At 47.1% G+C, this 13,614-nt stretch overlaps 1 protein-coding gene across 1 annotated transcript in view; it reads left to right on the plus strand.

Annotated features, from left to right (window-relative positions):
* LOC104409814 (glutamate receptor ionotropic, kainate 4) overlaps window positions 1-13,614 on the plus strand; it is a 120,265-nt gene that overhangs the window by 104,051 nt on the left and 2,600 nt on the right. The window contains exons 13-17 of the mRNA XM_010019802.1: window positions 6,378-6,487; window positions 8,485-8,658; window positions 8,799-8,964; window positions 11,275-11,500; window positions 12,914-13,042. Of these exons, the coding sequence (XP_010018104.1) occupies window positions 6,378-6,487; window positions 8,485-8,658; window positions 8,799-8,964; window positions 11,275-11,500; window positions 12,914-13,042 (805 nt within the window). The remainder of the gene's footprint in view (window positions 1-6,377; window positions 6,488-8,484; window positions 8,659-8,798; window positions 8,965-11,274; window positions 11,501-12,913; window positions 13,043-13,614) is intronic.

The raw sequence follows: 13,614 nt of genomic DNA on the forward strand, positions 1-13,614 counted from the left end.
TACCGAGTTCATATGGTAAGAGGTTTATTTTATAACCATTTATGTCCGTCCATTATTTGCATGCAAGTGTGCTGAGATATGGAAGAAAAATGAATGACTCATAAAAATGTTTTGGTTTCTTAATTAAGCGCAAATGTGCCTGACCTTTATTTCCTTCTTTCCTCTGTCTTTCTGCCTTGTGTCAGCTTGGTGGATTCGATTCCTGTTGTTCAAACCCCCAACCCTGCTGGCTCTGCTTCCTCATCCTCCCATGTAACACTTCATGGGGGGCCATGAGCAAAGCCCTGGTCCAAACGTCCTAATCTCAGCTGTGTTCCCAGCCCCTTTGGTTGCAGCCTTGCTGCCTTCTCTCATCTGAGAATAAAATCAGGCCAGGAACATATCTAGGATCACTTTCTTGGCTGTGCCCTCCTGTAAATGCTCTACACACAGATTGGTACTCTGCTTTCTTAATCACAAGCAGGAAAAGGGAAAAATGGCACTCCTTGAGTGGCCCAGGGCACTGTCTGGAGAAGGCACACAGCAGGCTGAACTCTGCCACATGCAATTAGCTCCTTGCCCTGCATGGGCTCTGTTTCTCTGCTCTCAATCCTTCTTATTCACCTCCTCTCAGTTGTCACGCTAAAGATCAGCAGGTCCTGCAGCCCAGGGACAGCTCCTTACAATTAGGATGCTCCCTGCTTTGCATGGGTGCTCTCAGACCATTTGCTTCTGGCCAGGAAGGAGTGAGAAGGGAGCTTGCCGTTGTTTAGCAACTAGCTCTGGTCGTTGCTCCACTGCATTCAATAATCTCTTGCTATCCAGCAGCAGCAGTGCCATGGTTAGATGCTGCCACCCAAAAGGCAAGCCAGGCATTACGTGGTGGCTGTGGCTTGGAGCAGAATCTGCCCAGGGGGTTTGCTTGTGCAAGCTTATACATGATGTGGTGTCTTGTCTTTGCTTAGACAACACTCCTTGTTTTAAATTCTTGTAGATTTTCTTGCGCTCCCATTTTCTGTTGTTCTAGCTTCTTCCTGAAGCTCAGGAGAGGACAGATTGCCCCCATAAGGGGCACACAAAGACCCTGGTTCCCTGATACCACAGGAGGTGAACTCAGGCAGCCAGGTCCTTTGCAACAGGATGTTTTATTATTCCCAATCTGCAGTCTGGAAATGTGCTCTGTACAGTGCTGAGTGTGATGTGAAATAGAGCCTTGGTTTCCCATCAGCTCAATAATAGCAGCCAAAAGGGTAAAACAATTAAAGCTGCCTCTCTCAGCCACCCCCTCCATTCAGAAGGCTGTTAAGGATGCTATGTTGGGTATAGGCACAAACAAACGTGTGCATATATCTCTGTGCCGAGGGGCTGCTGCCAGCAATAAACATGTAATTAAAATCTAGTTAAAATTGTTTCCTCTGGTACATGCACAATTTAGGATCAATGACTTAATAGATCAAAAAGGGTCAGACTCTTCAGCCTCCTGGAAATCAAATCTAACTGTCCCTTCCCTTCCACGCTTGCATTTTCACACCATGAGCTTCCCTGTGGATCCAGGAAGTATCTTGGCTGGATTATACTTGAGTTTCTTGCTTTCTCACATACATTTGTAAAGTTTGGAGCCTGAGTACCATGTGTGCTCTGCCTTTGCTTTACACCATAACCTTCAGCATGTCCCTTAATGAGGCATCATTCCCTGCACAGCGTGAAGCTGCTGTTGCTCCCTCCAGAAGAAACACAGGAGTGTTGGTGCAGGGTTTGTATGTGATCTGCTCTGTAAGTGCAAAGCATTTGCTGCTGCCTCTGTGCAAGCTCAGTATAAATGTGTCTGATGCGTCTGCTCACTGTGTATGTTCTTCAGGGCAGGGACCATCTGCTGCTCGCACTGGTACCAGAGTAAAGCATCACAGCCATGTTCCATCCTGCCCTTCAGGCATTCACCAAACCAAACAGGAGTAATAATTACTCTTAAGAAGTGTAGGCAAATAGTTCCCTGCTGTTGGTCAGGACTTGGTTTTCAGCTGCATGATAAAGGACCCAGTTAGGGCTTTGAGGTCAGTTGCTGCCCAGTGACCCAGGCAGGCTTCTAAAGGAGATGCTGGGCATCTCCCGTGTTGGGTCACCCTGCACGAGCCCTGCTTTGCCACATCAATGCCATGAGGAGTGATGGCAGGGGCAGCAGGGAGGTCTTCTCTTACCTCTCCAGCACTGCACCCAGGTCTTTGTCCAGACTTTTTGGCCTTTGCTTGAGGAAGAGTATCTGAGAGCTGTGCTGCAACTCACTTGTGAAATTAATATATTTAACAAGGAAAGGTGAGATGGCCAATTGCTCTGGTTTTCCTTTAAGGATGTGGTTTGGAGAGCAAAGGAAGGCAGCCCCACCTGCTCCTATCTCCTCTCCTCCCTTTCCCAACCCAACAAACACCTCTTCCATGTCAGAAATTGCAGCTGACATACGTTAATCACGGCACAGCTCAGGTGTAGCCTAACGAATAACCACAAATACATCTCTGGTCTCCACACCCTGGTCTCCTCCCAGTGTGATGACATTTGTTTTAATTTCCGTGTTACTCCAGTGGCAAGTGATTTCTCCCCCCTGTCTCCTCCCCACCCACCAACTCAGTCACCACGGGTGCCTGTGTCTCTTATCACACATAACCAAATATGGCAGCTTTAAATGGGGCTGTCATTTTTTTCAATTTCATTTGTTGTGATATAATAAAGTATGGATTTCAAATACGGGGACTCTAATAGGCTTTCTGACTTGCAGGCTGCTAAGAGAAAAGGTTTGCTTGCTTTTATTATGTCCTCCTTCTGACCGGCTGGTGGGACCTATAGAAAGCAGGAGATAGATGAGTCCTCTGCTTGGCAGAGGGCTCAAATCAGGCGCCCAGTGCCATTTCTGCACAAAGGGATGTTGCAAGTCAGGTTTATTTGTAGCATACACATGTTTTTACTCACATACCTGCCTCTTTGGCAGGGAACAAGGGACTGGCTCGCACATGATTCTGGCTCATCAGCCCTTAAAGTCCTTATGAGCAATTTTAGGTTTGATGAGTACACTGGAATAGCTGAGTTTAGACCAAGTGAACTGAGGCTTTAAGTGTTTCTACTTGCTTGCTGCAGAAGACGCAAAATGGGAAGGACTGGATGAACAGCTCCTTCAGTTCAGCCAGAGGAGGCTTGACAGCCAAGGCAGAGGAGCTGAGCACCTCTCCTGACAACCCAAGCTGCTCTGCCAGCAACCCTCCTGCCTCATTGAAGCAGGTATTGGGAGCAACTGCTGGCCCCAGGCATGCCCTGGACCATGGCACACATTGGCCTGTCCGTTGTGAACCATTTGGCAGGCAGGGAGTCCATAAGGTCTCTTATAGGCCTGAACACAAATCCAGGACCATGCTGTACAGTTCACTCCTTCTCCTCTTCCTCAATGTCCTGCATATTCAAGCTCTTCCGTCGCCTGTATCTGCCCAGAAAACTGGTTTTCTCTGGCTGAAAATGAAGATCTCCAACGACTGAGAATGGTAAATAAATCTCTCCTGCTTTCATACGAGGATCTTCAGGAGGCCTTCATCAATTATTGGACATTTTGAACATTTCTATTCCAAGAAAAATAGCTCTTCCAATTAACAAAGCTGTATTGGGACCAGCTAAAAATATCTGACAGAGTCCAGATATTGTCATTCCCATCTTCAAAACAGACAGATAAGAGAGAGTTTGTGCCCTCCGTGGGAACAGAATATTTTTATTCTTATCCACAACTGTGAATGAAAAGAATATGTAGCAGCAGCCTGAAAATGACTGTAGCTGAAGAGAACCAGAACTACTACTACTGTACAGTCACAGGAGAGAGCCATTGCCAACCCTGAGAATTAACGCTTCCAACACAATTTCCTTAATGAGTGTAATTTATTGACAAACTGCCTCAGAAACATAGAGAAGACATTGAGGCCTTAATTACAGAGGGGAACTCTGTTACAGGAGCATCTCGGGAGGGAGCCTCAGCCAAGGCATTGCAAGTGCCTGGAAGTTTCCTGCCAGCTCTGGGATGCTGGGGGGGGATAAGCCACCTGGAACCATCTTCTGTTTGAGAAGCTCCAGTTTGCTCGGCTGAGGGCAGATGGTGCCCTTGACACCTTGCAGGTTCCCATTGCCTCGTGTCATTCTTGAGTGTGTAAACACCTATGGAAGAGAAGAGGCTGCTCAGCCTTAACTCATCTATTTATTAAAAGACTTAATAAGCCAGATGTAAAATATGCTAACATAGATCTCAAACTCATTTTGTCCTTAAGGATACAGGGATAGGATGTTATGGTATGGTCGGTCTTAACTGTAGAAGCTTTCTGAGATGTTACAGTCCCAGCTGGTGGCTGCAGCTGAGAATATCACTGTATCCTAGATACTTTTTAGTAAAGGAAGATTTCTGTGCAACAACTGTTGCCTTTTTTAGCAACAACTTCGCCTTTAGAGGAACTACCAAGACCTTGTGAAATTCAGGTTTTGCATAAGATGCTTCAGTAGTAGAACTGTTTTAATGGGAATGGGATTTAAAGTGCTTGCCTGGGAGGAGGCTGGGGAAGAAAAAAAGGGGGGAAAGAAAAAGCAGCTGTGTTTCCTGGGGACTTGAGTAAAAACAAAGTTATTCACTGTTTTTGGATTAAGCACAGCTCTAATGTATCAGGCCTCTGGTCTTTGATGGCTCTGGGTTTGCTATGGCAATTGAGGTTAGGTGTTATTTATTACCAGTTTTTATTAGCTGATGTGGTGTCAGAGCCGGGCAAGGTAAAGCAGTGGACTAAGGAAAAATTAGGTCTCTGTTTGCCAGAGGTGATCCCAGGCAGCAGCTTTTGTGTGAAGCAAGCAACCTACAGTGAAGCTGCTGCAAGGGAAGCGGCTGCTGGAGCGAGCTGCGTGGAACAAACAGTGGCAGGCGTTCTCAGCACACAGGCACCAGTGAGAAACACACTGACAGCCTGGCCGAGATGTGATAAAAGGCTATTTCCACTCTGATTTTACAGTAAAAACCTTTGCAAGAGCTCCAACTCATGGGCAACTCCCCAGTTACAGGTGCTTGGGGAAACTGTAGAGCTTGAGGTTCTGGGATGCCAGGACTGACTCTGTGGTTTGGAGCAGAAGATACAGGCTCCTGTGAATTAAGGGCTCGTATTTTCTCAGGGTTAATGCAAGCCTTTAGCCCTATGCTGGGATTTATACGCTGTTGCTGGGATATTTAGCCCATCTAGGATATTTAGCCCTATGCTGGGATTTATACGCTGTTGCTTTCAGAGGAGACGGTAAGGGAAGAAGATGCCTGAGGTACATGTGCGTTGCCCGAATACTTGCACCGTTCAGGGTGGGAGAGCTGTGTCAGGAGTGCACAGTGAAACCAAGCACTTTGTGCTCCACAAAGATAATATAAATTGCATTGCACAGAGAGCAAAAGAGCACTTCTTTAGACCTGTGGCTTGTCCTCTATTTTACCTCTCAACATGCTGGTGTTGAGCATGCTCCAAGGTAAGTTATCGCCTGCTCTTTCCACCATGCAGGAGGCTGTGTTGTATGTGCAAAACTGGTGGTGATGGGAGAAACACTCTTACAATCATGGGAAGTGTTCAGCTTTTAAGAAACTTGTAGAAATTTATCCTCCTTTTGCCCAAATTACGCTATATTTGACAAGATTTCAGCGGTGGCAGGCAGTGTCCTTGTGCAAATTTAAGGTGCTTTGAGAGAAGATCAACTTGCTTTTTCTGGCACTGAAGCCTTACTTTTCAAGGAAAGGTGGTTTGCTGAGAACAACCAGGAAACTGACGCATCCTAGAGATAAAAATACCGCGTTCCCTGAGATAAAAGTAATAATTTTATTGAGTTTTGTAGCGAAGAAACATTTCGAGGCTGAAAAAAGAGAACCAGAAATATTGCAAGCGCTTCTTTTTATATTTCTTTCCTGCCCAAAAATATTTTCTCCCCAATCTGCTTCGTGCAAAGGATCCCTCCCACCTCTGAGCCCAGTCGTGCTCTCCCAAGGGAGGGAGCAGAGCCTGCTTGGGTGAACAAGGGCTCTGGATGGGGTCCAGCACACCCAGCAGAGGAAGGCAACGCGCTACAATTGTCCTGATTTATCTATCAATTTGCCTTTTCCTTTGCCTGGAGGAATAAAAGTAGTTGAGGTTGGGAGAAAAATAGTCTCAGCAGATGAATCCCAACAGAGAGATGGCTGCAGGACTCAGTTGTTTGATGCATTCACTATGACCTGTTTGCATTTGCAAAGCCCTGTTTATTTGCCTTCTGTTGCTCCCGTCCATTGTCAGCATCAGGGCAGGTGTGTTTCTTTCCGTTGTTTCCACAATAGACTATAGGTTTTGTAGAAATACAATGTAAACTCCTTTCTGTTTCCCTCCCAGGGCCGCAAACCTGGCTACTTCTCATTCCTGGATCCCTTCTCCCCTGGCGTCTGGCTCTTCATGCTGCTCGCCTACCTGGCGGTCAGCTGTGTCCTATTCTTGGTTGCTCGGTAATGTGCCTGGCGGTGCCTTTTGCTTCCTCACGGTGCCATCTAGCGTCATGCTCCCAGACCCGGGGGGGGGCATCATAGTGAGGGGATGGTCAGGGGGACATGGGGACATCCCCCAGGCCACCAGGATGGCTGCTGGTCTGGCTATGACAGGAGCAGCATGCCACAGTTCAGGAGCATTCTTGGACATGGCAGTGGGTGCTGGAGCTAAGAGCTGCATGGGAAGTGTGGGAGGAGGTTTGGCAGTAAGGCTGGTGCTGTGCAAAAGGTGCTGGTCCCTGTAGATGCTTGATCTATGACAGCTAAACCAACCATTTCCCTTAAATGGGAAAGGTGGAGGCTAGCAGGTACTGGCATTCAGAGTCAGACATGTTAGTGCAGATTCCAGTAGTGATGTTTGGTTCGTGTGGCCCTGTAAAACCCTGTATGTATGGAAAAAGAAAGTTGATTAATATCTTTCAGCAGCCTCTTGGTTGATGTGCAGAGCCTCACTTGACAGCTCTCAGTTCCACTTCTCTATGACTAATTTAAATCAGCCTTAAAATAAATCACTGAGTGCTTGTCTGCAGCGTGTCTCCCATCAAGGCCCAGGGTCTGTGCTCTGTTGCTGTTTTCCCTGTCCTTCTAACAAACTGCTTATGGTTGGTGGCATAGATGGGTGACCCTTTTTCTGGCAGGACTGAACTATGTCCTGGCTATGTGTACCAAAGACGTGCTCAGGACTTGACAGCTCTTTCGGGGCACGGTTAATACCCAGTTCCCATTACAGAAATTGGAACTGTGCTGTCACGTAGTCCCTTAGCATGGCTAAAGTTGTCATCCTGACAGGGCTTTAATGGTTTCTTCGAATGCCATTACAGCCCCAGAAACATAGTTCTGAAGAAACCATTGAATGATGCAGTCCAGCTCTCTGCAGGCTGAGATTTGGTGCCTCTTTAACCCCACCCATTTGGTTTAAACATGATCCTCCAAAAAGGTGCTTTGACACAACTTCCTGCTGGGGGTGGAGGTTTGGACACTGCTCTCTGCCTTACTCAGCAGTAAGGAGCTTTTGACCCTGTGAACTGCAGAAGACTCTCCTAGAGCAGTGGTTTTTAATGCCATTGCTTGATCCAACCTTAGAAAGTCTTCAAGAAATAACCTGGCATCACAGTGAGGTAGGAGATGCAGAAAGGAAAATAACCATCACATTTTGGTTAAATGGTGTGTAAGCTGGCAGAGCCCTGCAGCTGTATTAGCAGTATCCCTAAAATGACCCTCCCAGACACAGCTTTGTTAACCATTAGCAATATAACGAAATGCAACTTAGGAATTAGAAGTCTTTCTTAGCAACCGGGGATCTGAGGATTGGAAACAGCACAAAAAGAGAGCTAGGCTGCCATCACTTCAGTGACAGGCTGTCAGTTATTTCAGATTGCCACCTCTGTCCTGTCCCTGTGAGCACTGAAAGCATGTGATGCTTTGAAACACCAGCACTTGGCTTCAAACTGGGACCTAGACCTTGCTGGGGCAATCAGACCTTCTCAGAGCAACCATTACAGTTCTTGATGGTGTCATGCATTCAGGTCTCACACATTTCCCTTTTGAACTTCCCATTGATGCTCATTCTCCAGCAGGGAGCACAGCCAAAGATGTTTGATTTCAATTCCACATCAAGTCTGCGCACACCTGGAATGATGTTCGTGGATGTCTGTGGTGTGAATTTGTACACAGGGCTCCAGCCTCCCCACAGCCCATGCCCAGGTTTTCAGCAGAGCCTTTAGAAACTCTTGCAAATCTTAATAAGAAAGCCTCTGGCTTCTGAGTCTTAAGCAAGCATTTCACACAGCTCTGAGCCCTGGGCATCAGTTGACAGCAAAGAGTTTCCTCCTCAGAAAAATCTGCCTTCAGGAGAGTTAGGGTTTTTCACAGCTCTTCTTACTTGGTTTTGCTTCTTTTCTCCAAAGTGCCCCATTTCCCAGTGAATTACGTGAGCTACACGTTTCTTGTCATTTCAGATTGACACCGTATGAGTGGTACAGCCCCCACCCCTGCTCGCAAGGTAGATGCAATCTTCTCGTGAATCAGTACTCTCTTGGCAACAGCTTGTGGTTTCCAGTCGGGGGATTCATGCAGCAAGGCTCCACCATTGCCCCCCAAGCCTTATCCACACGCTGTGTCAGTGGAGTGTGGTAAGATCAGCCCTCCTTTTAAGGAAGGCTTCTCTGTCTGGGTCTTTTGTGGGCAGAAGCAGATGGGGAGGTGGAGGGTGGGAATGGGGGTCAGTCCATGGGGAATCTCAGTTCACTGTCTTCGCTTCCGCTTTCCCTAGGTGGGCATTCACCTTGATCATCATCTCCTCCTACACGGCCAATCTGGCAGCTTTCCTCACCGTGCAGCGGATGGACGTCCCCATCGAATCTGTGGATGACCTAGCTGACCAGACAGCCATCGAGTACGGCACCATTCATGGTGGCTCCAGCATGACCTTCTTCCAAGTAAACCCCATTCTTTTGCTAACCGGGACAGAGGGCACCTTTTAATCACATTTGGATGTACCCCCGTCCCGTCATTCCTGTTTCTGGTGCAGGATGGACTCCCACCTGCTCGATTGCACAGGACTGGGCTAGATCCACAGTGGGGGATGATGGGATGAACGGTGGGGGAGGCATGGCAGAGGACAGGGAAAGCAGGATGTTGTAACACAGCAGCTGGTGTGCTCTTGGGATGCTGGTTGACTAGGATCAGGACCTCTGCTGACACCTGGACTTGGTGCTTGGACTTTAAAAAGCAACTTAACAGTTGGAGTGTTACCAAGTGGGTGAGAAAGTGGTACACAACCCTGTGTCACGGTATGATATAACAGGGTCTTCAGCAGATGAGCATTTGCAGTCAAATTTCTATGTGCTTCTGATGTAATCTTAGCTTTTGTACGAGAGTACCTCAGGTTAGGTAAGCAAAGCCATGTTTGCACATGCCAAGTACTGTGTGTCAGAGTGCTGGAAGCGTGCATGTGGTCAGTGACACTGAAAAAAGTCAAGTGTATGCAAACTTGAGCGAGCCATTTAGCCCAATTTGATTTTTGTCTTCCCTGCTCTATTCAGAAGGGAAATAAAGGAATGAATCCTTTCTGCTGTGCTCTGAATGCAGAAAGAGCTGCTTGAGGATTATTTATTTATTACTGGTTGAAATTCCGAGAGGAGAGAAAGCTTTTCTCACTTTTTTCTCCCCTCTTGAGTCTGAACTGCATTTGGAAGTCTGAGAAATCTCTCGAGCGAGCCTGAGCTTTTCAGCCCAGCTTTACGCCCTCCAAGGCTTTGGCAAAAAGCTGCTTTTAAGCAGAACATTATATCTAAAATGAGCTGAACAGAGCCCAAGTGACTATGGTGGTTGTCTATGAGGCACTTGCTTAGTTCTTTTCAGGAAGGCTTTCAGGTTTAAATCCTGTCTGTGGCTCTGTGATGCCTGGTGGGTGCTGGAGTTGCTGGTATCAGAGAAGGAATTAGCAAAAGGTATTCTTGTACCATTTGCAGTGCTTTAAACTATGTTGGGTTCCATTTGCTTCTGGTGTAACAATGGCTGGGTGATGGATTAAGCCAGCATGGCTGAGGCTGTCTTTACCAGCCCTCAGTTCCTGCTTGCATGAGATGTATGTCCACTGTTGGAGCACCTTGTCTTGTAACCTGTCCTGGCAGCCATTTCCCCTGACACTAACACACAGGATTAAGGTTTAAAAGCACAGTGAATAGGGAACAAACACAGTCCCAGTTCACCTGTCCCTTGCCCAAGTGACTGCACCCAGGGGACAGAACTGGACAGATGAGGACGGTAACTGGGTCAGCAGCAGATTCCCTGAGGCTCTCCAGCATCATTCACAGCCACAGAAAATGAGCCTTTGAAAGCGCAATGGCAGGGGGTGCCCGGCAGCATGTCACGTACCTGGGAGAGGAGGTGGTGTGTAAGGGGTTCTGTGTGCTGCAGAAATGCAGGGGGAAGGGAGCAAATTCAGAAACTCCTTATGTAGACCAAAGTGTGTTTATCTTCAGTTTCTGTGCCAGCAAGTTTCACTCTTTATTCAGCAAAGGCAAGAGAGATTAATGATTGTTAGCTCTTCTCTCAATCAAACCAAGGTGGGCTCAACCACCAGCAAAGTCTGAGGATTTGGGACTGATTGAGCTTTAGTTTACTGTAGTCAATGAAAAGGCTCCAGTTCTCTAAAGCAGATACGCTGATTTGCCTCACGAGGGGGTGAACCAAAAGCTGGATTCAGGGAGCAACAAACTCCAAAGAGTTTTGGTGCTGCACTCACCCTCAGAGCTCTTCTCAGGATGATGGCGTCTGGCTCCGATGCTGGTGAAATGTTAAGCACAAAGTTCCAGTGACAGACAATAGGGTATGAGCTCTCCAGGGACCATTTGGTGGCTTAAGTCAACAAAGCACAAGCTATTTCTTCTGGCTTTTTTGTGTGTATTTTTGATATTCTGTTTTGGAAACGATGTATTTTTCTAAAATTGAAATTATGCAGAGAGCTTTGCTGGAACGTATTAGAATTAGGTATGCATTTCATGCCCAGCTTTGCCAACAAAACCTCAAATCCACTTAGATATTTGGGCCTCTAAATCTCATTGAAATTAATGGAGGTTAGGCATCTAAAGCCTTCTGGAACCCAGCGCCAAATCTGCTTTGACTCCTTTCCCCATTGTGGCCTTTTATAGACACCCTTAGACACCACTTTTACAGTGGTGTCTAATGGGAGGCTTATGTTGCTGCAAGATGCTCCTACCTCAGCTGCTCCCTTTGTCCTGCAGAACTCCCGCTACCAGACATACCAGCGGATGTGGAACTACATGTACTCCAAGCAGCCCAGTGTCTTTGTGAAGAGCACGGAGGAAGGGATCGCTCGTGTGCTGAACTCCAATTACGCCTTCCTGCTGGAGTCCACCATGAACGAGTATTATCGTCAGCGCAATTGCAACCTCACGCAGGTCGGGGGCCTTCTGGACACCAAGGGCTACGGGATTGGCATGCCCGTCGGTAGGCAGTGAAGACAAATTCTAGTCCTTCTCAGCTGTCGGCAGAGGACCGGAGCATTTGAAAGGCTGAACCGGCTCTAAAGCCAATGTCACGTTTCACAGCTCTGCCCAGGGTCATTTTCTATCTCGGGAGGAAAATCAAATACTTTGCAATTGCCCAAGGTGCACGCTCAGAGCCAGATGTGTGAGACCCTGCTCTGATCCAGAGCTATGTGACACGTGACTGCGGCTATTTGAATAATTCATGTGAAAGATGTTTCAAAATTGCTGCTTATTTTCTGCATATATGCTCTTTTCTGACTGTTTCCCCTTTGAACCAGTGTTTTTGAATCCTTCTATTCTCCTTGCTGTATCTCAGAACTGCCGTAAAAGTAATGCTGCTGCAACTCTTGTTTTTAGCACAAGTTTCTTAACAGCTAGTGGTTCTTAAAACTCTAGGACAGAGAATTGGGCAATCCAGTGACTATCTCGGCTAATAATCAGGTTTAACAAATGCAGGGGTTTTGTCTTTTAAATGTGAGAGATAGCAAGAGAACATCATCTCCCAGGCCAGCACAAAGAAAGGATGTAGTGGTTGTTGTTCCAAGCGATAGGCTGTTCTTTCAGCCACTCACAGGCTTGGGAAACCTTGTTCCTGACCTTTAAGCACTTGCACTTAGCAATACAAAGTTAAGGTGAATTGCATCAGAACTGTCACACAAGCAATCACTATCGTTTAGCTAACATGCGTAAGCTTGTAAAGTCACAGTAACCTGAGTGTGAGTACAAATCCTTACTTTCAGGACTAAGTTTGTTCTCACATTGTCTTGTTAAACAGTGAAACTGTAGCAGATAAGAAAAGCAGAATAGCTTCTCGCTGGGACAATAGTGCAGAGTTACTGGGAGAACTGAGGTCTTTCCCACGGCCCTTCTTTGGGATCATCATCCTGGCTGCAATACAGTTCAGTACTGAGCACAGAAGTGAGTCTCCTGTACCACGAACCTTTGGGCTTGCATGCAGGGTGAACCTGCTGCCGTCACAGTGCAGCAGTATTGAGGGAAGGGGTGTTAGAGCAAGGTTAAAATGAAGGCAGAATGACAGGAGAGGGACCTCAGTGGTCTGGAGGAGCAGCAGTGCGATACTGAACTGCCTGTTCAGACCCTGCCCCTGAAGCCAAAGCTCTCCCTTGTAATGGACCTCTTTAAATGGGTATTGGTGGATAGGTGAAATTGCTATCTGAAAATGAGATTTGACAGTTGACAGTCCCAGCAGGGAGGCTGAAGGTTTTAGGGGCTTATATGGACTGAAATCCCTTCCAAACCATTCAGAGATGAGCTTTTGTACCTGGGTACACTGGCAGGGCTTTTGGCGGGGATGAGTAGGGAGGAAGGCTGGCTGACGTGGTGCCTTACCACCTACTTCTTGGTGTTGCAGGCTCAGTGTTCCGTGATGAGTTTGACCTGGCCATTCTCCAGTTGCAAGAGAACAACCGCCTGGAAATCCTCAAGAGGAAGTGGTGGGAAGGAGGCAAGTGCCCCAAAGAGGAGGACCACAGAGCCAAAGGTGAGCCATGCGCGTGCTGAAAAGACAAAGCAGTTGAAGCATCCTTGCCAGCAGTGCAAGGATGAATGTCCATCTGCACATGAGTGCTGCCAGGTTTTCTGCCTGAGAAGTACTTTTTCCCCTTCTGCTGACCTGAGATTCCGTCACAATTCAAGGAGAAAGCCAAACAGCTCTGCTATGCCTCATGCTGTGTGTTTTTGCCTGGGGCAGAGAGAGCGAGAACAACCAAATGACAAATATTGGAGGCATATGGAGGGTAAATTAGTTTCTAATGAATGTCTGGGAAAATGGATGGCTAAAGGGATCAGACCAAAATCCTGGGTTCCTTCAAGGGAGATGGATCTCCACCACAGGCCCGCTGGTTAATGGCTCCAAGTGAAAGCGCCTTTTAAACAGCCAGGGGAAGGGATGCAAGGACTTCATTAGTACATCTGTAAACTGAAGAGCAAACTCTTTTGCAAAGCTATGCAAATTTCCATCAAAGCTACCACATTAGGCTGATATCCCAGTGTGAGAGCAGTTGCCAGCTTAATGCAGTTGCTGCATGTTTTAGTTTTGGCAGTCACTCTTTC

Source organism: Nestor notabilis, unplaced genomic scaffold (genome assembly GCF_000696875.1).
Source record: "Nestor notabilis isolate BGI_N333 unplaced genomic scaffold, ASM69687v1 scaffold12380, whole genome shotgun sequence".
Taxonomy (NCBI): Eukaryota; Metazoa; Chordata; class Aves; order Psittaciformes; family Psittacidae; genus Nestor; species Nestor notabilis.